Source organism: Haliotis cracherodii, unplaced genomic scaffold (genome assembly GCF_022045235.1).
Source record: "Haliotis cracherodii isolate W230 unplaced genomic scaffold, xgHalCrac1.p SCAF_1, whole genome shotgun sequence".
Taxonomy (NCBI): Eukaryota; Metazoa; Mollusca; class Gastropoda; order Lepetellida; family Haliotidae; genus Haliotis; species Haliotis cracherodii.
Window position 1 is genome coordinate 57,352,792 of NW_027266264.1, and position 24,837 is coordinate 57,377,628.

The 24,837-nt window shown below is 44.3% G+C and overlaps 1 protein-coding gene and 1 pseudogene across 1 annotated transcript in view; one reads left to right on the forward strand and one right to left on the reverse strand.

Moving 5' to 3' along the window:
• Positions 1 to 24,837, forward strand: part of LOC139479748 (pro-epidermal growth factor-like) — a 36,390-nt gene that overhangs the window by 414 nt on the left and 11,139 nt on the right. Inside the window, exons 2-4 of the mRNA XM_071262611.1 lie at positions 22,264 to 22,509; positions 22,814 to 22,982; positions 23,700 to 23,824. Coding sequence (XP_071118712.1) covers positions 22,264 to 22,509; positions 22,814 to 22,982; positions 23,700 to 23,824 — 540 coding nt within the window. The remainder of the gene's footprint in view (positions 1 to 22,263; positions 22,510 to 22,813; positions 22,983 to 23,699; positions 23,825 to 24,837) is intronic.
• Positions 9,946 to 11,000, reverse strand: LOC139471910 (uncharacterized; annotated as a pseudogene).

The window sequence follows — 24,837 nt, forward strand, 5'->3', positions numbered from 1 at the left end:
TACGAAGGTGTTCTGTCAGTTTAGGAACCAGGTGGAAATCACTTGGTGCTAGATCTGGCGAGTTTTCATAGTTTAATAACATCTACAAGAAAACGTGATAATGTCTTCACGTTAGTATGCAAGTTTTTGAGCGTTTACTGATTTCTTACCAGCAGCCACTCTTAGTATCACTTAATACTGGGCCCTCCATTTCTAAAAATGATTATTTTGTCTTATTGAGATTCACTTTCATACCTGTTTTATTACAAAATAATTCCAGTGCTGAGACATGAGTGTACATGTTTTTCACATCAGCAAACAAACATACATCTTCCAGTACATAGACCAGTCAGATTCACCTTCTGGTATCACTTGCATTTGCTTCAAATAAAATGGCGGCGGATCGATAATCAAGATCTATGTTGTGATAAAACGTGTCTTACATCGCAAAGTGCATCGACTCCTTAGTCCAGCCAAAATGTAACTCAGTAATACCAGCCTAGTTCGGCAAGGATGGAAACTGGGCCCCGTTCCACAAAGCGATCTTAGCGCTAAGGTGATTGTACCTCCCATTCTTTAACACTGACTTACGACAGTCGTAGCGCTAACATTGCTTTGTGGAAGGGGGCCCTGGACTTTTATAGTCAGTTAACTCCCTTGCCTCAGGAAGATGACAAACATATGCCCTAACCACAAACTCTTTGCATAATGTCGTTCAGCTTGATATATGAATGATGAATATTTAATTACTTAAGAAACAGCCTTGGCGAGTACCAACACTGTATGAAAACTAGCTGGACAGACCATCTGCTGTACTAACACGTGTTGTAAGCTTTCATTACACTGATTCGTTGGCTAGGTTATCAAATATTAAATACATCGTGGTTAACTGTATCAAAAACCTCTAAAATGCCTAAAAAGAGACGCTATAATCTGCCCTTTACTTACATGTATATTTCTGAATAATTGCTTGAAGGTTGAACATTTGATCAGTTGTAGACTAGTGATGGCAAAGACCTGCTTAGTAATTCACAGACAATGTTATCTCATTCACATCAGTAGTTGAGTGCAGGACTCTTGGACCGCTCCTGGCCTCTGATTGGTCGGTTTGGTCACGTGAGCCCTGATGACGTCACTTCTGGCCACGTGTACTATGCGCATGCGCAGAGGGCATTGTGGGTCATGCGTGCGCATCCAAGAGGGCGACACTTCCGGTATCATGTGTCATGCGCATCCAAAATCGAGCCTCTTCCGTTTCCTGTGGCGAACGCATCCAAAATGGTGTCACTTCCGGTTGTGCGTGCGCACCCAAGATGGCGGCACGTCCGTTGCCGTATGGGCGCGCATCCAGGATGGCGGTACCTCTTGTTTCGGTTATGCGTGCGCACCCAAGATGGCGGCACGTCCGATTCCGAGGGGTTATCTCCCCATCCAAGATGGCGGCACGGCGCCTCCAAGATGGCGGCGGCGGCGGAGGAGGGAGGCAGGGAGGTAGGTGGCTCCGCGGCGGCGGCGGTGGAGGGAGGGAGGTGGCGGCGGCCACTCTTGCCCAAATAGGCAGGAATTCCAGGGCTCGATCGTAGCGGCACCAGTGGCTTTTACGAGTAAGTCGCTTCTAACCCTTTCCTATAGACCAGTCAGATTCCACTTCTGGTATCACTTGCATTTGCTTCAAATAAAATGGCGGCGGATCGATAATCAAGATCTATGTTGTGATAAAACGTGTCTTACATCGCGAAGTGCATCAAATCACGTGAGCACCTTGATTAAAAAACATGAAACGATTTGGTAAATATCTGTTGACAATGAATGAGCGGTGCATATGCTTTGCAAATCCTGCAATCGACCGAAATCTGCACGACAGACTACGAACCGGATTTCGATTTCGTTGCGCGATTTTGATTGGACTATGCATAGACTCCTTAGTCCAGCCAAAAATGTAACTCAATAATAACAGCCTAGTTCGGCAAGGGTGGAGACTGGGCCCCGTTCCACAAAGCGATCTTAGCGCTAAGATGATTGTAACTCCCATTCTTTTACACTGACTTACGACAGTCGTAGCGCTAACATTGCTTTGTGGAAGGGGGCCCTGGACTTTTATGGTCAGTTAACTCCCTTGTCTCAGGAAGATGACAAACATATGCCCTAACCACAAACTCTTTGCATAATGTCGTTCAGCTTGATATATGAATGATGAATATTTAATTACTTAAGAAACAGCCTTGGCGAGTACCAACACTGTATGAAAACTAGCTGGACAGACCATCTGCTGTACTAACACGTGTTGTAAGCTTTCATTACACTGATTCGTTGGCTAGGTTATCAAATATTAAATACATCGTGGTTAACTGTATCAAAAACCTCTAAAATGCCTAAAAAGAGACGCTATAATCTGCCCTTTACTTACATGTATATTTCTGAATAATTGCTTGAAGGTTGAACATTTGATCAGTTGTAGACTAGTGATGGCAAAGACCTACTTAGTAATTCACAGACAATGTTATCTCATTCACATCAGTAGTTGAGTGCAGGACTCTTGGACCGCTCCTGGCCTCTGATTGGTCGGTTTGGTCACGTGACCTCCGATGACGTCACTTCCGGCCACGTGTACTATGCGCATGCGCAGAGGGCTTTGCGGGTCATGCGTGCGCATCCAAAAGGGCGACACTTCCAGTATCATGTGGCATGTGCATCCAAGATGGCGTCTCTTCCGATTGTGCGTGCGTATCCAAGATGGTGGCACGTCCGGTTCCGGTAGGGCGCGCATCCAAGATGGCGTCACGTCCGGATCCGGGAGGCGTGCGCCTCAAAGATGGCGGCACGTCCGGTTCCGAGGGGTTATCTCCCCATCCAAGATGGCGGAGGAGGGAGGCAGGGAGGTTGGTGGCTCCGCGGCGGCGGTGGAGGGAGGGAGGTGGCGGCGGCCACTCTTGCCCAAATAGGCAGGAATTCCAGGGCTCGATCGTAGCGCCACCAGTGGCTTTTACGAGTAAGTCGCTTCTAACCCTTTCCTATAGACCAGTCAGATTCCACTTCTGGTATCACTTGCATTTGCTTCAAATAAAATGGCGGCGGATCGATAATCAAGATCTATGTTGTGATAAAACGTGTCTTACATCGCGAAGTGCATCAAATCACGTGAGCACCTTGATTAAAAAACATGAAACGATTTGGAAAATATCTGTTGACAATGAATGAGCGGTGCATATGCTTTGCAAATCCTGCAATCGACCGAAATCTGCACGACAGACTACGAACCGGATTTCGATTTCGTTGCGCGATTTTGATTGGACTATGCATAGACTCCTTAGTCCAGCCAAAAATGTAACTCAATAATAACAGCCTAGTTCGGCAAGGGTGGAGACTGGGCCCCGTTCCACAAAGCGATCTTAGCGCTAAGGTGATTGTAACTCCCATTCTTTTACACTGACTTACGACAGTCGTAGCGCTAACATTGCTTTGTGGAAGGGGGCCCTGGACTTTTATGGTCAGTTAACTCCCTTGTCTCAGGAAGATGACAAACATATGCCCTAACCACAAACTCTTTGCATAATGTCGTTCAGCTTGATATATGAATGATGAATATTTAATTACTTAAGAAACAGCCTTGGCGAGTACCAACACTGTATGAAAACTAGCTGGACAGACCATCTGCTGTACTAACACGTGCTGTTACCTTTCATTACACTGATTCGTTGGCAAGGTTATCAAATATTAAATACATCGTGGTTAACTGTATCAAAAACCTCTAAAATGCCTAAAAAGAGACGATATAATCTGCCCTTTACTTACATGTATATTTCTGAATAATTGCTTGAAGGTTGAACATTTGATCAGTTGTAGACTAGTGATGGCAAAGACCTACTTAGTAATTCACAGACAATGTTATCTCATTCACATCAGTAGTTGAATTCAGGACTCTTGGACCCCTTCTGGCCTCTGATTGGTCGGTTTGGTCACGTGACCCCTGATGACGTCACTTCCGGCAACGTGTACTATGTGCATGCGCAGAGGGCATTGTGGGTCATGCGTGCGCATCCAAGAGGGCGACACTTCCGGTATCATGTGGCATGTGCATCCAAGATGGCGTCTCTTCCGATTGTGCGTGCCTATCCAAGATGGCGGCACGTCCGGTTCCGATTGTGCGTGCGTATCCAAGATGGCGGCACGTCCGGTTCCGGTAGGGCGCGCATCCAAGATGGCGTCACGTCCGGATCCGGGAGGCGTGCGCCTCAAAGATGGCGGCACGTCCGGTTCCGAGGGGTTATCTCCCCATCCAAGATGGCGGAGGAGGGTGGCAGGGAGGTTGGTGGCTCCGCGGCGGCGGTGGAGGGAGGGAGGTGGCGGCGGCCACTCTTGCCCAAATAGGCAGGAATTACAGGGCTCGATCGTTGCGGCACCAGTGGCTTTTACGAGTAAGTCGCTTCTAAGCCTTTCCTATAGACCAGTCAGATTCCACTTCTGGTATCACTTGCATTATCTCATTCACATCAGTAGTTGTGTGCAGGACTCCAGGACCGCTCCTGGCCTATGATTGGTCGGTTTGGTTATGTGACCTCTGATGACGTCACTTCCAGTCACGTGTACTATGCGCATGCGCAGAGGGCATTGTGGTTCATGCATGGGCATCCAAGAGGGCGATACTTCCGGTTTATGTGGCTTGCGCATCCAAGATGGCGTCTCTTCCGGTTGTGCGTGCGTACCCAAGATGGCGGCACGTCCGGTTCCGGTGGGGCGCGCATCCAGGATGGCAGTAATTCCTGTTTCGGTTATGCGTGCGCACCAAAGATGGCGGCACGTCCGGTTCCGGGAGGCGTGCGCCTCAAAGATGGCGGCACGTCCGGTTTCGAGGGGTTATTTCCCCACTCAAGATGGCGGTACGGCGCCTCCAAGATGGCGGCGGCGGCGGAGGAGGGAGGCAGGGAGGTAGGTGGCTCCGCGGTGGCGGTGGAGGGAGGGAGTAGGCGGCGGCCACTCTTGCCGAAATAGGCAGGAATTCCAGGGCTCGATCGTTGCGGCACCAGTGGCTTTTACGAGTAAGTCGCTTCTAACCCTTTCCTATAGACCATTCAGATGCATAAACTCCTTAGTCCAGCGAAAATGTAACTCAATAATACCAGCCTAGTTCGGCAAGGGTGGAAACTGGGTCCCGTTCCACAAAGCGATCTTAGCGCTAAGATGATTGTAACTCCCATTCTTTTACACTGACTTACGACAGTCGTAGCGCTAACATTGCTTTGTGGAAGGGGGCCCTGGACTTTTATGGTCAGTTAACTCACTTGCTTCGGGAAGATGACGAACATATGCCCTAACCACAAACTCTTTGTATAATGTCGTTCAGCTTGATATATGAATGATGAATATTTATTTTCTTAAGAAACAGCCTTGGCGAGTACCAACACTGTATGAAAACTAGCTGGACAGACCATCTGCTTTTCTAACACGTCTTGTAAACTTTCATTACACTGATTCGTCGGCTAGGTTATCAAATATTAAATACATCGTGGTTAACTGTATCAAAAACCTCTAAAATGCCTAAAAAGAGGCGATATAATCTGCCCTTTACTTACATGTATATTTCTGAATAATTGCTTTAAGGTTGAACATTTGATCAGTTGTAGACTAGTGATGGCAAAGACCTGCTTAGTAATTCACAGGCAATGTTATCTCATTCACATCAGTAGTTGTGTGCAGGACTCCAGGACCGCTCCTGGCCTCTGATTGGTCGGTTTGGTGAGGTGACCTCTGATGACGTCACTTCCGGTTACGTGACGCCACGTGACTTATGCGCATGCGCAGAGGGCATTGCGGGTCATGCGTGCGCATGCAAGATGGCGACAATTCCGGTCCGTGTGGCGTGCGCATCCAAGATGGCGGCACGTCAGGTTCCGGGGATGGGGTGCACCTCAAAGATGGCGGCACGTCCGGTTCCGAGGGGTCATCTCCCTATCCAAGATGGCGGCATGGCGCCTCCAAGATAGCGGTGGCGGTGTCAAGGGAGGGAGGGAGGGAGGGAGGTGGTTACGACGGTGGCGGCGGAGGTGGGAGGAGGGAGGAGGGAAGGGAGTCGGACTGTTTGTTTTGGTTTGAGGTTAGTCAAAGCAAGGATGAAAGCGTTCTTTCAGGAGAGATAGGCCCTGAAAAGGGCTGTTTTGGAGAAGAAGAAGAATACTTCTTCACCTGCATAGACGCAGTGGTGCAAAGGCACGGATGGATCGTTACCTGTCTCCTGACAGGACACTTACTTGTGTTGCTTAAACGCCTCACATAAGTGTCCTTCAGGACGGTGTTACAATACACGCACTGGAATGTGCCATCACGTGCCCTCGTCCCATGTGCATACACAGGCAGGCAACCATTGCCCTTCTCGCATTGCCATGGAGGAAGCAATGGCAATGCTGGTGATGGTACTGTTTTCGTAGAAAAGTCCCACCGGCACTCTTTGCACAGTTGCACCCTTACTTCAATCGAAACTATCTCCATGTCCCAATTCTCTGAGGTGGTTGCCATGATGATGATGATGATGATCTCATAGAATGCAGTGTGTGTGTCTGGGTTCGCTCTTGTTTTATAGGGGAGGCACTGAAACCCTGCTTCTTGATTGATCCAACACGCAGCGCACCGATAGGTCTGTTCCGGTGCCTGGCCTGCGCCTTGGTTTTCCAAACTGGACCGACCCTTGTGTTTCTTTTCCATGGGAAATAGATTTTACCATGGGAGAGAAAGCACAACCCCGGTTCGACCAATCAGAGGGCCTCCCAGGACAAAGGCGGTCTCTGATTGGACGACAACCCAAGCTTCTGATTGGTCAGATTTCGATCCGGTTCTTTTGTCCACCGCCACCACGATCATGTTGCATAACGTTCGTCCGAATTCTAAAGGTGAACCAACATGGGCAGACATGAACGTGATGTAGGAATGCCTACGTGATGTACTTTTGTGTCTCCATGCAAACGTGATGTCACGCGTGACTACAAACACACGTTGTTTTGTTGTTTATAAACGTACGTGACGTTGTCACTCGCTCATCCACGCCGATGTGTTGGCACTCGTGTATGTCTACATGCGTGCTGCTATTCGTGTCTACATGCAAACGTGGTGTCACGCGCGTCTCCATGCAAAACGTGGTGTCATGCGTGTCTTCAAATAGACGTTTATATATTTAGATCGATAGACATATGTGATGTTTTACTCGTAGGCGTGTGTTTTACTCGTAGATGTGTACCTCCAAGAGGACGGGGAGGGTGTGGGTTCATTTGGATTCTTGTTTGTGTTGGCAAAGCAAGGATCAAAACGTTTCTTTCGGGAGAGATGGGTGGCCCTGAAAAGGGCCGTTGGAAAACAAACTGGAAACGGTCGGAAACTGTCGGAAACTGTAGGAAAACTGGAACACTGGAAATCTGAAGAACCGGAAACGATTGGAAACTTGAAAAACAGTGGAGTAGCATGTGCCATGCGTTAGTCACTTTGCTCAGTTGATCTATCTTCTTCTTCCTCCTCTTCATCGGACTGATGACGTCACCGACGCTTTGAAGAGTGCTTTATTGAGGGGCTTCTGTCCCGTTTTCTTTTACCTAGACGTAGTGTGACGTCTGCATGGAGTTGTGTGATGCATTTTTTTAGGGCACGGACATCGATATGCATGGCTTCTATGAGATGAAGCACTTGTGTCACTTGTGTCGACATGGACAGCGCTGCAGGAGTCTTCTTTCGACTGGCTTCTGGGCAATCTGCAGCGAAATGGCCCACGGCATGGCAGTTGTAACATGGGCCCTGGGAAGTCTTCTGCTTATCTTGACTGCTTATCTTGGGACAGACATAGTGGCGGTGACCTTGAGTGTGGCACTCGGTACATGTCAGTTCAGGGCAGTACAGGTAACTGTGACTGTCGGTCTGGCACTTCATACAGTTGTATCAAGACGACATGGTTGATCTCTCATTCAGTGCTAGAATTGTGACGGTGTGCGTGGCTTTGCTCTTTTTTATTTTTTATAGGAGAGGCACTGACACCCTGCTTCCTGATTTGTCCAACACGTAGTGGACCGATTGGTCCGTTCCGGCATCCGTCCTGAGTCCCGGTTTTCCAAACCGGACCAACCCTTTTGTTTCTTTTCCATAGGAACACACACACACACAAAACCCACAGGATGAGGGGGCGTCCCTGTGATTATTGTGAACAGGAAACTTTGTCACTAGGATTGAACAGGACACTCTACTCTTCTCTTCCAAACGTCTGTATTTTTCGTTCACTTCTTCATCAGGACAAAACACACACAAGGGGTCTTCGCATGGGGCCTTGGCGTGCTTCAGATGTTTTTTCCAGGGTTTGTCTGTGGCTTCCAATTGGCAGAGTGTCACACCGCAGCAATAACAGATAACACGGTCACCTCGTCCTTGATAGAAATAGCCAGCCATGGCCATGTCCTAAGGGGTCTGGGTCATCTGTCTAGGCCACGTTTGAAAATACCTCAGACGTTGTTGAAATGGATCATTGTCAGGATGAGAAGGATGACTCAATGTGTAAGAAGGAGAAGGTCCCTCAACAATGTCACTGAGTCGCCATGTGTCGTCCATAAAGAGTGTGTCGTCCATAAAGAGTGTGTGTTTTCTCGCATTTTCAGACAACCACTCGGTATCGGTCACATGTTGGGATGATGGCATGGCATTCATAGGCCGTCTTTGTCCCATGATGACTGTGACTCCACTGAAGGAAGGTCAGGGGTTCGCCTGCTTTTATGAAAGTCACCTCTCCTCATCTCATAGGATCGGCACATACACGAGGGGCATCTCGGATGTCGAAAACAGGCGGGCGCGTACGTGATGGTCCTGCAACGTGGTGGGTTTCAAGAACAGGTAAGTGTAAGGCTCTCGGGTGGCGTCTTCACAGGCTTCACGCAGAAAAGGAACTATACCTGGAAATACCTGCCGAGCCAGACTGGCGCTCTATGATGCATCTCTCGGATTTTTAAAGAGGACCATGTAGTGAGCATTCAGGCTGATGGTACGATGTTGCGGCGATTGGGCAACAAGTTCTGAGTGAGATACAGCACAGATGTGTTTCTGTGATGACTTTTCTTGGTGAACCATCGCAGCACTTGCTTTTCTTCTTCTTTCGTATTGTCCCCCAGCAAATCATCGATGACCAGCCAAAATGGGGCCACACCTTTTTCAGGCAAGGCACGATCGACTTCTTTCATGCTGTGCACAAACTCAAGAGCGTCCCCTAAGCGGTCTGCCATCTCTTCCAGCTCATGATGGAGCGGTTGCCATTCGCTGTACACCCACACGATGCGATGGTGTGGGTGGCATATCCAACACCTTGGAGCGATGGATCTGCTCCATACATGATTTCACAAAGGAACTTTTTCCTGATTCTGTGGGTCCCGCAATGAACATCGTGAAAGAAAGACGTACGGTCAAAGGGGAGGTCATGACCTCTTCATCATTATCATCATCATCATCACCAAATGACGCCATCATGTGTTCTGTGTGACTGACATACAGCAGCGGCGGTGGCGGCGGTGATGTCACTGGTCTCATAGGTGATGGTGTTGGTGATAAGCCATGGACGTGTTTTTTATGACCAAGTAAGACATCTCTTCTAGAAAATGTCTTACCACAGTCTGAACACGATGTGGACTCCATGACGACTTACAAGGCAACTGATCTTTCAAGCATGGCCTTTTCTCTTTTATCCATTTTTCTTTACTTTTACAACAAGCATGTGCACAGACATGACAGACATTTCAACGCAGCCTCTACCCTTGGTTTGGCACCCTATTGGAGTTGAGATCAATCAAGACAAAAAGAGTCAGTGCAATTAAATCAAACAACAACATCAACCAGATACATAGGAAATACGTAAAGACAACTGAGGATGGACATGCGAAGAACCCTAAAACCTTTCATCTTCCATGTTCCATCTTCAAGCTCTTACATCTTCAAGCTCTTTGAGTGAAGATGGTGTCACCATAAGATGTGATCCTCCATCAAACAGTCCAAAACAGGTCCCAACCATGTTTGGTCCTCAGTAGGACAGGTACAGTCTATGGCCTCCCTGAAACAGACATGACACATCACTTGACCACTGTTGCAGCTTATATATCTCAACATGTTGTTGTGGGGACAGGCACTACATTCAGGTTGTACAGGCGTGAGTTGAGCTTCTCCATAAGGATCGTTCTTGTTGTTGTTGTCGTAGCAGACCATGGGCATACCTGAGGAGAAGACATCCTCCGGTGATGCTGGTGACCAAGAAGCATCAAGCAGGGTGGGTGTGTCCAGATCCATTGAAGGGAGGGCTGTCAGCTTGGGTGCTTCATGATCATCACCGTCACTGGTCGTCATCATCACAGGCACATTAGGTGAATAGAATGGCTCCCGATGGATTTGTTCTCACCACTGTTCCAACACAGACGTTGAACTGACATCGGCGAAAGGAAGGATGGGTGTCCTGTCAATCCAACAAGAAAAGAACCCTTAAGTATACCCACGATCATAGTCATGCATTCGTGACACTCATCATCATCATCATAACGTCATACACATCTCATAGAATAGCATGATACTTACAGTAGTTCTTGATGATGGATCTTCAGAGACAATTTCTTCCGTGGTCGCCTTTTTGAAGGTGTTGCAGGTTTCAAACATTCTGTCACTTTTGTTTCACTGTCTGCTGCTGCTGCTGCTGTTGTGGTTGTTGCTGCTGCTGTGGTTGTGGTTGCTGCTGCTGTGGTTGCTGCTGCTGGTTTGCTTGTGTTTTTCATCTGGGTCTTCTTTATCTTCTTCTTCAGTGCTACTTTCTTGGGTTCAGTCAGTTTCCTTATCTTCAAACGTATCATGTCGCACATCACTTTGACGGCCTTAGCACGTAACTGGGCGTACGCGTCGTCGGTCTTTATCTTCGCACACATTACGTCGTACACTTCACCCCACAGTTCACCGGTCATTTCACCGTTCCCTTCACCACTCCCTTTACCACCCATGTCGCTCCGTGTCTTGGCATTCATAAGTTTGCACATGATGTTGTCGATTGACTTTTCTGTCCCTTGTTTCTTTCCAAGGATGTGTGTCAACACTTGATGGTACTCTCTCCAAACATGTGTTTCTTCCAGATAAAACGCCAACAGCCAACACAACATGAGGAACATCAATCAGAGGGATGATGTTGTTGCTTGGACAGCGGTAGGAAAAGTGATGACCAGAGAGCGTCTGTCGGTTTTAAGACACTGATTCCCTGTTTCCTGATTTGACGAAAACCCGTCCTTCTCATTGGTTGGTTTCTGTCCCACACGCCGCCTGTCCCACAAGCACGACCTCGGTTCAACCAATCAGAGGGCCGCCAAGGGCAAAGGCGGCCTCTGATTGGTACAAAACCCAAGTCTCTGATTGGTCAGATTTCGTTCCGTGTTTTTTCTGAAGGTGTGCATGTGGATCCACTTTCAATCCGTTGTTTCTTCCACGTCTACACGGATGTGAGTCAACACATGATGGTACTCTCTCCGAACACGCCAACACAGCGTGAAGAACATCGTGACACCCAAATGGTATGAAATAAAAATGATCTAGTCGTCTCTGTATCCAAAGGGGAGCATGTCTACAGGCAGCCCTGTGGTTTCATCATAGACAAGGCGTCGCTTGTCGTAAACGGTGCGGTAGTCTTTTCGGGTGGGTTGGGTCACAAGAGCGTTCCCGTGTTGAGGTCCTTTACAAATGATTTTATGAGGGTAATCCAAGCTGATTTTCTCCCCCTCCTTCCCAGGTCGTTGTCCCAGTATCAGTCCTTTCATGGTGTCAAAGTTGAGATGTTTTTGGTGTCTGTAATTCTAGGTGAACCCTCGCACTTTGCTGGTCGTGCGCTTTCCATCAGGTCTGGGGTTCATTAACTCATAGCCATAGTTTTTGAGGCCTCCTGACACAAACGTCTTGATGGTGTTTCCGTCCTGTTCGTCTGTAATCTCACCCAACGAATGGCCCAGCTCTGGATTCGTTTCGTCCTCCATAGAAGGCATCGAGAGGGTTTAGCAGACCAGGTAAGTGGATACAGTGGGGTCCCTGCAAGAAAGCATGCAAAGCAGAGTCCTACTGTTGCATTTTGTAAACTCACATTCCCACACGGTGACGACCCGTTTCTGACACCCATGCCAGAAACACCCCAGGAATTTGTAGATGGTGCCTGTTGCTGGATAGTAGGCATCCACACTGTAACAATGTGAACTCCTATTCACCTCCATTCCTGGCATGCTGGAGGTACAGACGGGGGTCGGTCTCCATGAGATAACTTAACCAGTTCATACAGGCCTGGGAATAGTTTCTCTTGGGTTGGTAGACTTGAGGTGGTAGAATGGCTGTGGTATCAAGTTTCAGATCATGTTTTCGGAAGGATTTCATGGTGAACGCAGTGAGCGTCATCACCTCTACAAAGGGATCCATGCAAACCGTCCTGATGGCGTTCTGTCGGAAGTCAGCAAATCCACGCCTCAAAATATCGACATCGCTCTGACAGTAGGCTAAGAGTTGTTCTTGCAAGTCAAACAAGACTCCTTCTTGAACTTTCTTGGTATGCCACTGGAGGAAGGCAGTGCGTTCCGTGGGAGACATGCCATCGGGATCATACATGACAGCTGGTGGATAGAGACCTCTGTAAGTCTGGTTGGCTTCAGTATTGAAAAAGTGAGCAAAATACCCTTTCTTCAGTTCATTCAGTCCAAAGGTCTTTGAAACACAATCGTCCCAGGGTTGCCTGTAAAATCTGTTGTCCATTCCGAATCTTGGTGGGGAGTTTTACCAGATGTGGGTACATACCCTTTATGATCAAGTGCAGATCATAGGCTCGCGCGTTATGTGCCATCACATTAATGAGCTCCTCCTTCTCGGGCGGCTGGACGATGCTATTCTTCTTCTTCGTCTCCTTTTCCTCACCCTCCTCCAAGTGGGTGGGCGCGTCCACCTCCACGGCATCCTCCCCCTCCTCCTGGGGTGATGGACATTGCTGACGTTTTGTCGGGGGATGGCTTGAGAGGGTTCCGTCCTGTTTTCTTTTGCGTGCGCCGCCCTTCTCTTCCTCCTCTTGGTTCTTCTTCTTGGGTTTTTCGTCCAGGACCGTCAACCACACACACACATCGCGTAGTGTGGTGGGGCCTCGAAACGCTTTCTCGCGGCTGGGACCGTAACCTTCTTGTCTCCATGGACAGTGTTTGCACAACTCCTTTGTGGCTTGACAGATGCATCGTCCACATTCTAACTGCACCACGCACAAATTTGGGATGTGCTCCCCCGTGTCTTGCCTGCATTCAAAATCATGGAAAACGTTTTTTTAGTCTCGTCGGTTTTGGTTGTAGCATTCTTCCTCCTCCCCCTCCTCTTCATCGTGGGCTTCAGGGAGGGGAGTCATGTAACAGCGATGGTCTGGGGTCATGGGTTCACACTTGTATATCAGTCTCCGATCCACCCCTTGACTGTAGACTTTCAGTTGATAGTTGATTTGGGCCAAGGCACGTCCCACACGTGCTAGGTAGTCCAGCCCCCGACAGGGACCTTCAGGAATGCCAAGGCGCCGAAACAAGTGCCGTGCCCGTATGCCTTGAACGTCAACTCGATCCGTTCTCGTCAGTCTCATTCTCTTGCTTTCCAATTCTTGGGTCAGAGGGTTGGGCTTCTGGGCCTAATGCTGTGCCACCACAAGGGCCCTTGCCAAACAGGATTGATCTTCGTTCTTGATCCGTACAATACCCGTTTTGCATTTTAAAAATGCTTCAAGTCCAACCACGTTTTTCAGATGGTGACCACTGCCTGATCCTACCCTGTCGGGATCTGCTACGTGTACAAAGGTCACAACCATGATGGCATCGATGTTAAGGGCTTTATTGGACTGTTTGACTTTTTCCACAGCATGCAAGATATCTAGCCCATGGAGATCTTCAAAGCGACGAAAGGGAGTGTTCAAAGCGGGGTGTTCGATACCTAGACCAATACGATCCCCCTTCTGGCCTGACATCTGTGGATAGAAGTCCTCGATCACCCTGTCAAATAAAGACGGTAGTTCTATAGGAACGTAGTCTGGTGGTACGGTTTCGGAGTAGTCTGGGTTGAATGTCAAACGATAAGTATGGTTAGCGGTTCTTAACCGTCTGGATTGAGTCGTGTCTTCCCTGTCCAAACGGTACGCATCATTCTTCTTGCTCGTCATGATGGCTATGAGTGCCTGATGAACGTCTGCTCTCCTTGATTTAAAGACAACCCATCCCCAAAACAGGATTGAAACCTGACCAATGAGAGGCCTGGGTTTTGAATCAGAAGACAGCACCCGAGCCCAGTTGTGCTTTCTGTCCCATGGAAACAAACATTTCCTATGGAAAATAAACAAAAGAGTCAATTTGTTTTGGAAAACCGAGTTGCAGGTAAGGTGGAACGAACCAATCAGCATGCCACGATGTCGACCAGTCAACGTGCAGTGATGTTCGATTCGGTCCCTCTCCTATAAAACAAGAGAGCAACCACTCGAGTGGGTCAGTGTCACTTGTGAATTTTATTTTTAAAATCATCATCGCATCGAGAATGGCAGAGACGAAGAAAAGCTGTACGGAGACGTGGCATGTCGCCATTCAGTAACACACCATCGCCCCATTATCTACGCTTTGTAAGAAGGCTCGCTTTGTTCAAGGCATGGCCAACGCAAATGAACCAGACCGCTGAAGAGATGGCCCATGCAGATGTAAACACAGAGTGCCGATGTTGTTACTGTTTACAATGCGGCACATGGCTGAGAAGATGGGCGTCCCAAGACGATCCTTGGGTGGAACACCACAAGTGGTCCCCACACTGCGACTACCTCAAGCTGACGGGTCTGGTGAGACACAAGAAGCTACAGCTACACCATCTCTGTGAGAAGAATGCAAATCAGAGCAACGCGAATGAGGAAGCTTTCGCCGCCTTCCTAGGGTGAAGTTTCCGTTCCTGTTTCCGTTCCCGTTCCAGTTTCCCGTTTGTTTTTCCAACGGCCCTTTTCAGGGCCACGCATCTCTCCCGAAAGAACGCTTTCATCCTTACTTTGACTACCCTTAAACCAAAACAACAAAACCCGACTCCCTTCCCTACTCCCTCTTCCTCCTCGGCCGCCGCCACCTCATCTTCAATGTTTTCCAAAACTGTCTTGGATTAGTTGTGAAAGATATTAGTTATCCTTTTAATGCTCAAAGTAATTATTTTTTTCTTTCTAAATGCGTCCTGAATAAAGATGTTTCTAATATTGTCCATATCCTAATTCAGCTGTAAATTATCGAGTCAGGACCAGACAATCCAGTGATTGACATCACGAGCATCGATCCACGCAATTGGGACATGCATCAACCAAGTCAGCGAGCCTGACTACCCGTTCCCGTTAGTCGCCTCTTACGACAAACAAGGGTTGCTGAAGGCCTGTTCTGTCCGGGATCTTCATGGGTTTAATAAACGATAATGAGGAATAATGAGTAAACGTCAGGCCCAAAAAACTGTTAGCCGTGGCCTTGGCATTGGATGAGTGGCTAGTTGAAAGAGTCTTACTATTAGTATGTCAGGGCCCACTTGCACAGAACAGTCTTAGTTACAATCGACTTTAGGCGGCTACAATCAACTTTACAATCACCATACAAGTGTTCTATTCCACTTGCACAAACCGATCTTAGCGCGACTGTAAGACTGCTTAGAGTTAAGATCGCGATCTTAGATAAGATTGAAATCTTCAACAGTGAATTTACGAATATTTTAAACTCGACTCCTGTCTACAGTTGTCTGCAAACGCGCATAGTTTGCTGCGCATATAATACGTGGAACCGGTAATGACACGTAACACGTACCTCCCTCCATCGCACTTTGCACAGTTTCAAGAAAGGTCCCAATCATTTGAAGGAAACGATTACCAGAATGAAGGCATATATTCTTGTCGGCATTAATATTGTCGTGATTTGTTTTCTATTTCAACTAGAGAAATGCCTACTCATGATTGTATTCAAAGTATTGAAATACAAATAAATACCTTATTTAGCAACACAATTATTATGAAAATAAAAATAAATAATAATAATAATAATAATAATTCCTAAAATCATAACGTGTAAATGCATGATCGTCATCTATTTCGGGGAGCTTTTCGTAAAATCCTAAACATATCGTTCATGATTTCGTTTCATAGACGGGAACTATCAAAAGCGCATAGGCGGGAAATAAGAATAATGAATAATGTTTCGAGAAAGCAATTGTTTATGTATAGGATAAAACACGTCCTCGGGTTGTAATGATATTAAAAACCCGCGGTTTTAAATATCACTAACAACCCGAGGGGAAGTGTTTTATCTAACTTATGAACCGAAAAAAGAAACTTAAAACAACATTTATCAACATTTTTATGTTTCGAACATACTTTCCATGAACATTAGGAAACGGGCGTAAAATATCTGTTGCTGGCATGCGGATCTTGAAAAGGACATCCTAAAAACATAGTGATTTATCAGCGCCTCTGGAGCCTTGTGGTACACCCACTGGACTACAGATACGAAGGTTGGGAGTTCGAAGCTCGGGGATAAACAGAATATATTTGTCATTTGATTTTACATTTCATTTCATGTTGCAATCTCAACCGAAGTTGTATAAAAACAATACCCAGGACATTATATAAAATCCATCGGATAATATAACACATTATATAGCAAATATGACTTGAATATCCTTTAAAATCCCGGGGACATTACAGCGTCCCTGTTTATGAGATTTAACCCGACCAGAGAACAATAGGACGATGTCACTGGAGGTTCATAAAATTATATATTCACTGGGTATTAATTTTTATCGAAAAGGTCACGGGCGTTACAAATCGCTTGTTTCGCGAAAAGGTATGTTGATTCACATTTCTTTCAGTATTGAGTCAGATGGGAATATTACTTTTATCTATCGACTCGATAGTTACGTGTTGAACTATGGTAATTAACGATATTTCTGACGTTAAAGCTGTGGTGCGTTCTTCATGTTGTTAAAGTGTCGATTCGAATTATAAAGTTTAACAAAATAAAGAGGCAATGTTTGAACGTAAAGCAGATTATTTATGTGAAATAGACCAAGACTTGCACGCCATTTTGTCAAGTTTATTCAGGGACTACAACAATCTTAGCTACTTAAGATTGGTCCGGACCAATTGTAAGTTTCGATTGTAGCTTACAATGATCTTAGCCTACATTGCTTTGTGCAAGTGGATGACGATTGTAGCCGAAGCCTAAGATCGCGATCTTAAGGATTTACAATAATTGTAGCGCTAAGATCGCTTTGTGCAAGTGGACCCCGCACTCAGAATTTTGATCCCGATCCGAATCTTATAAGGTGGTGTTTTATAGCTAGAGTTTTAGGGCTGATAATTTGTTTGTGATTGGCCCAAAATCTGTTTTCTAGATAAGTGTTTTTAAGTAATTTAGATATTTGTGCGTATATGGCTGTTGTATTTGATGGTTGCAGTAATAGTGTGATGTTGTATTTGTATTATGGGGGAAGGGATTGGTATACATGTAGTTGTCAGTGGTGTTGTTTGTATTGGGGACAGTGATTGAATATGTGATTGAATAAGTCTTCAGTAGTGTTTCAGTGAGTGCAGTTTGGGTTGGGCGTGGTTGTCTATTTTGACTATACCATTTTGTAATTAGGTTGAATTGGCCGCTATGAATTCTGTTATCTCTTTATCTGAAAGGACCGACTTCATAAAGTTGCGGCACTTTGTAACTGGCTCATTCAAAAGGGACTTTATCCATGTGGGTAATATGTTTTATCATATAATGGGTAGGTTTCTCGGCGGGATAAAGTCAACGGATAAAAACGGTATCCGTTGGGGTCATATGCGGATAGAGATGCAAATATCAAAGGTCAAGTAGGGACTACTTTCACTGTTTATAAACAAACATGGCGTCGCCCTCGTCATTCGGCGATCGAGTCAGAATTAACCATCGGGAATCCGGATAAACTACAGGGATAATTGCTATCATTATCAAAAGAACAGTCTAATATACTGAAAATCAGTGTCTAACTGTGACGTAGCTCAGGCATTTTATAAGTTTGGGCAACTTAAGAGATATAAATTTCGAAATAATTTTGCGAGGGCACGAGGCCTAGCCAAGCGGGATCAGTAGCCATATATCTGTGCTTGTAAACCTCTGCGGATTGAAACCTTCTCCACAAATTAAAACAGTTGGATTTGGCCGAAATATGTTTGACTTGTTACCTTGTTTCCTTTTGTCGCTGTGTGTACATCTGACTACACTTCTTATCGTTATGACAGGACAGACCGACTGTAACAACGTCTGACCGTGGCCGTGTGACGTCTCATAGACTAGGGTTAGAGTAGCTTCCCTTTGACAAAAGGCAGTTACTCTAGCGGACAGACCGATGGATTGCCGCGAAAGGCAATTAAAAACAATAGTTGTTTTGCTTATATGTTGCTTCGCCACTGTATAAGAAACAGATTTCAGCTCGAACTATATTGGCTACTGTCACTGTCCGACTGACACACCACTTACCCTGTGACGTAATAAATATTAATCCGCGCATTCCAGGAAAACTCGCAATGTTTCGGTAATGTTTGTGAGAGAGGGAAAGCGATTTTGAAGCACAGAATTAAATAATGACATTATATGATAAAGAGGTTATCACGCTTGTGTGTTTGGGGATGGTAAATATCCTGTATTAGGAATAGACACTATGTATGTAGCTCGCCAAGGCTCGCTAAATACAATGTTTATTCCTAATGCAGGATATTTACCATCCCCAAACACACTCGCGTGATAACCTCTATATATCTTTGGGAGTAACTTCAGGCTGCCCCGCTCAGTTATCAGTAGAACGAAGCAGTTGAATATACTGGTGATTTGTTATTCCCGGGAGTATAACATACATATTACATATATAAAGACACTATATTATAACTTCAATATGGTAGGTGGTAATATCGAGAGTAGTATAGAAGCAACCGACCTTAGACACAAAACAATTTAGTCGATGTCTCTGGTGCTCAGTTTCAAACTCAGTTCCCTGATATCTTCAGAAATTACAGGTTCACGGCAACGAACGTTAAAACAGTACATGATTGGTTCTCCAATCAAATCGAGTTATGGGAAAACCAGCTAAACATTGCTATACAGTGTGCCACAACATGCTTTGGCGTATCTGTTAGTGACCAGATTAGGCGTGTCCTTGCAGAAATAAGTGCATTACCACAGGATCAAGCATGGAATACGTAAAAAAAACCGTACAATTGGTGGGCATGTGAAAGTATTTGTGGGGAATTTGCTATTTCTACAGAAGGGATTGGCATATACATGGAGTTAACCATGGTCTAGGTATACCGCACACACTCTGTTAAAGAAGTCAGCGATGATTAAATGAAAAGAGGTCAGCTTCTACCGAGCTTTGCTCTCCCAAGTAACGAGTGGAGAGACGATTTTATGAACTTTAAGGGTGGTGTTGCTTTCACCGTCTGAAAGGTTGAGCAACCACAAGCTGTCGAAAATGCTTTGAAAAAAATCGTTTTAGATAAATCGAAGGTTTACTCATCTCAGCGTTGAAAGAATTAATGACACAATCAGAACTTATGTTGCGGCTCTCGTTGGAGCTCGGTCGCAAACACGCACAAACATCATTGGCGCGGGGAAATGTTCCTTCAGGGTTCCTCGTAGATTCTCTGTATTTGGAGAAACAAAACCAAAGTTTAAGAGTCAAAGTTTAAGAGTCAAAGTTTAAGTAACAATCTTCTTTGTGAGCATTGCCTTCAGGAAAACGTTTCTGCATCTTCAGAACGTATTGTGTTAGAGTATTGTCTTTGGCTATTTAAACATAAGCACACAATTTGACATATTACCTTTTAAAATGGTGATCCTTAGCAAACTTTGTGTAGTGTACTTCCACAGAATTTCCTTTTAGTGCAGATCCATGGCCAACTTCTGTTGGAAGTCACTTGAGTTTCTATTTGGGAAATAAATACCCAGTCGAATTGCCTCAATGTCAACATTTTGTCTACTTTCACCACTGAACCTGTCTGCATCTCGACTATATTCCGCCATTTTGGGTGTTGCATTGCTATCTAGTTCAGTTATCTGCGAACTAGTTTCTGCTGGTTCTCCAATGTCTGGTTTGCCAACAATTTCCACGTCACCTTACACCTTGCTGCGGACCTTGTGTTTGGATGGCTATAGGGGAATAAATTTGGGTTGTAATCTGAAGTTTACTTAGAAAACAATATGAGATATGCTAGACTTCTCGAAAATAACATATTTGTGGAATTCAGGGATATGATAGGCAACATGTAGGCATCCCTATGTGCACCAATTGTGTCCCCTTTCCTTGGTGATCCGTTTTTTATGCATGTGAATCAGAATTTCTGATCAAATTGGCAAAATACAGGAATTTAATCAATGGTGGAAGAACCATTTATAGATTTGTCCTCCAAGGGTATATAAAGTTAAACTTCTGGTATATTGATCTGATATCATTCAAAATGGACACAGTTTATTATCTCGATAACATGACATTTGTTTCCCTATTTGTGAAAGGTCAAATCTTGAAAATACTGTAATACCAAAATATACTAACACCTCTCTGTTTTACCTCATTTATGAATGCTTAGTGGATGCAATTTTTATCTTTTAACAGTATCTGCTTTAAAGTTTCTTTATTTCAGTCAGATATTAGAAAATATCTCGTGCTTTGTGTAAAGTGGTATTCAAATGCAATTGAGTCATGTTAATAAATTTTAGTGTGTTAATCCAAAATCCATTAATTATATTTAACTAATAACATCTCTTGTCCTGAAGTAAATATGACAAAAAATCAAGAAACTTGGTTCCATTCCTGAACAGTAAGATGTATCAGCAGATCCCGTAAGTCGCCTCTTACGACAAACATAGTCGCCTCTTACGACAAACATAGTCGCATTTTACGACAAACAAGGGTTGCTGAAGACCTATTCTACTCCGGATCTTCATGAACATTAACAGTGCCCCGAGCAACCTTGATCCTGCTTCAGGGAAATCAGTAAAACAAATGCGATTGAGGCATGTACATTGCATTTCATCAAATTCCAATCTCAATTATAAAGTGTCATGATATGGTGTCTTGACCACTACTTCACACGAGTCACCTTGACGTTCAGTCTTCGCAAAAAATAAAATCTAGTTTCAACCTAAGGTGGTGTTATATGAAGTCTCCATCCCATATATGTATGGGGTTGAATAGGTCTTCAGCAAACCATGATTGCCGCAAAAGGCGACTATGCTTGACGTAAGAGGCGACTAATGGGATCGGGTGGTCAGGCTCGCTGACTTGGTAAATGCACGTCATCGTATCCGAATTGCGTGGATCGATGCTCATTTGTGAATGGTTTGTTTGTTGTTTAACGACGCACTCGGGAAATTCCAGCTATATGACGGCGGTCTGTAAATAGACCAGACAATCCAGTGATTGACATCATGAGCATCGATCCACGCAATTGGGATCGATGACATGCATCAACCAAGTCTGCGAGCCTGATCACCCGATCCCGAAAATGTAATGTAGATGGATACTGATATCCAAGGCCAACTGTAATCTGCTTTGCTGTAGTCCACATGTCTCATGTATTTTACTGGAGTTATGGGTCTTTGCGGTACAGGTCTTGTATGTAATGGGAGCACATTGCCTGTTTTCTTTCATATAATTTTATCACACCTATTTTGCCCTACACAAAATTGAATCTGTTTCGGCGGATAATGTAGACTGGTTATTCATTTATTCTTGCATTGATAATTTATATTTACTTGGTCGACATTACTGCTGGTGGACTTAAGTCCCCGATTTTCATCATAAGTTTAGTAGCATGAATTATGCTGAGTTAACTACAAAAGAAATATTTTGGCCGAGACGTTAAAAGTTTCGAGATTCGGGTTGTTTGTAAACACAGCTGTCACGTTTTGCTCGTGGCATGTCGTCATTGTACATATCTAGAGGGTTGAAAATCTCCATGTCTCGAAATGCCTACTGAATTGGTACTTTTCCCTTTTTAGCCCCAAAGAGACGCATGAGGCGAACAACCTCCGCCTTCTTAAGATATTTTGTCTTAAGTCTAAGTCTTAAGAGTTGAGACAAAATATGGTCTTAAGTTAGTTTCACGATATTGGTGTCATCACTGACTTTCAATTAATATATTTTCACAGCTATTTTGCCCTTTACGCCAAAAGGTATCTGTTTCGGCAAAGTTGAATTGACAGTTTATATATGATTATTATATTGTCTTTTTAGCTCACCCTGAAGTTGTGATCCTGTTGACTGAACGCCACACACTTTTCGCCCATGGATTTGTTCACAGATGGGATCTCTATGGCGACAGTCTGACGCAGCATCCTCTTACTTATATCACCACCCCTACAGCCATTGACTATGACAATGTCACCAGGCGAATCTACTGGACGGATATAAGCAGAGAGGAAATCCGGAGTGCTGAACTAACTGGTGGAGACAATACTCTTGTTGCAAAACTAAACAACAGTAGGTGAATTAGTTTTCAAGAATTTTAATATATTGTTAAACGAATGGGAATGGTTGCTGTAATCCCAATGAGCCCTGATTATGTTTGTCAGGCTTGCTTGTGGCTTTCAGCAAAATAGTAAACGCCCAAGACCTGCATCAAGCTTGAAACACCATGACATTACTGAAATACTTTTCAAAGTCACTCACTGACGTCTTTGTGTTGATGTGGGTCAAGGACTTCTGAGCCGATCACTGCTTACCATAGTGTGAGGCATTAAAGTCGTATCTCTTTTATGGCCCTGCACACTAATGTACTTTTCAGTTTCCTACCCGGAAGGCCTCACTGTTGATGGCAGTGCCGGCAAAATCTTCTACACAGACAGAGGAAATAAAGTCATTGTTAGCATCAATATGAATGGATTTGCAAGGACAACGATTGTAAGTTCAAATATCAGCTACCCCCAAGGCATCGTAGCAGACAAATCCGACAGGTAAGAGCGTTCTTTCTTAATACAAATTGTTACAACTTGACAGTTACGCCAAGTAATTGTTATTGCAGATTTTACAGAAAATATCTTTTGGTCAGGGAAAACGTGGACAAGGAAATTGATTGCTCATACAATAATCATTATCAGAAGCATGTGCATGAACAATAGTTGTCTGAAAGTAAAATAAAGAGAGCACTTTTTTCCACCATACCTTCACTTTCAAATATCTAAAGTTTCACAACGTAAAATTTGCATGTTTTTCATTTGCATGTTTAGAAAAACAACAAAAACATTCCAATTTTTCTACGACATTACAAATATCTTATGTTAAGTTCTTTAAACTATTCATGCACCAGTACCATTATGTCACACATGTGCCAGCTTTATGTCATTCCGTTACATATTGTCACAGCTTTACATAATGAAGCGGAAGGCTGAAGTGTGGTTACAGCGTTGTTACTACAAGCTAAAGTTCTGGGTTCAAATCCCTGCATGTGTTCCCATAACTGTCCATTCTTTGCGAAATAACATTCGTCACAGGTCTATGGCATGATAGTTACATCTGACATTTTCTAAATTGTGTTGGATTAGTAAACCATATGATTAGTTTTGCCTTACAAACTTCTGGTAGTCCGTTTATTTGTTACTTGATCTATAATGATATCGATAAAAAGAGCTCCAATATAGAGTATGAATCACTGTAGGTGCTTTATTTTTCAGGAAACTGTACTGGGTTGATCATTTGAAGCACACAATTAATGCTTGCAACTACGATGGAGGTGGAAGACGGACTCTCGTATCAACGGACATTTACGCACCTATGGGGATTACTATGAACGAGAACAGTGAGTTGACACCACCTTTATAACATATAAACGAGCATAATGTTCCCGTGCTGTTCAGATATACTCCCCATTATTGAAACGCAGATTCAAGATGATAGGTAACCTATGTTTTGTAGAGCTGGTTTGAAAAAGGTATGGGTAATTTATCTGACTTATTGCAGAACGATGGTGCAATGATATAAAAAAGTCCTTTTTATCTATTAGACCCAGTTCATTGAAAACAGTTAAGAATAAAATAAGATCAGGTGACAAGTCAACCCATTATATGTGATGGAAACAAAGCTATGGAACAGATATTGAAAACAAAACAAAACATGATTAAGGCTTGTGAATGACGTTTTTAAAAGAGTGCATATCAATTAAAGACAGGGTTATAACATTCTGAATATTTCATTCACTTATTACTGTTAATGAATTTTTGTATAATATTCGAAAAAAGATGATTAACTATGCTCTTTATGTAAAGAAGATAATATAACTGTCCTCCATCTTTGGGGTAAGCAAATGTAGTATTTGTTATGTAAGAATGATAGAAATCAGCATTAGACGGGTGAGGGAAGTGAGACATTTTGAGTTGAGCAAAGATCTAATTCGTATACTGTTTGGTATAAATCACAAATTGTGAAACAATATATTCAACATAGTTGTTAAATATCACATATCTTTAACAGCGTTTTACAAGATAAACGGCGACTTTAAGAGGTTTTCAAGTGTTGAACTGGAAGATACATCAGTAAACTAAAACCGAACCATAAAATTAGTAATTTTTGAAAAGATGCAGAATCGTAACAGAGCTATTTGAAGAGGGAATATAGTACGGGAGCTGCTATAAAGTACTGTATGCGTATTCCATCTGGAATAAGTTTAGCCAAAATCAAAAGAAACTATTAACTATCCTTTAGTGCACACTATTGTAACATCATCTATCATAACAAAGTTGAATGTACACGATGACATGTAATATAACGATATACTTCCTATTCGTGAACTTTACCTTGGCTGAATTCTATATA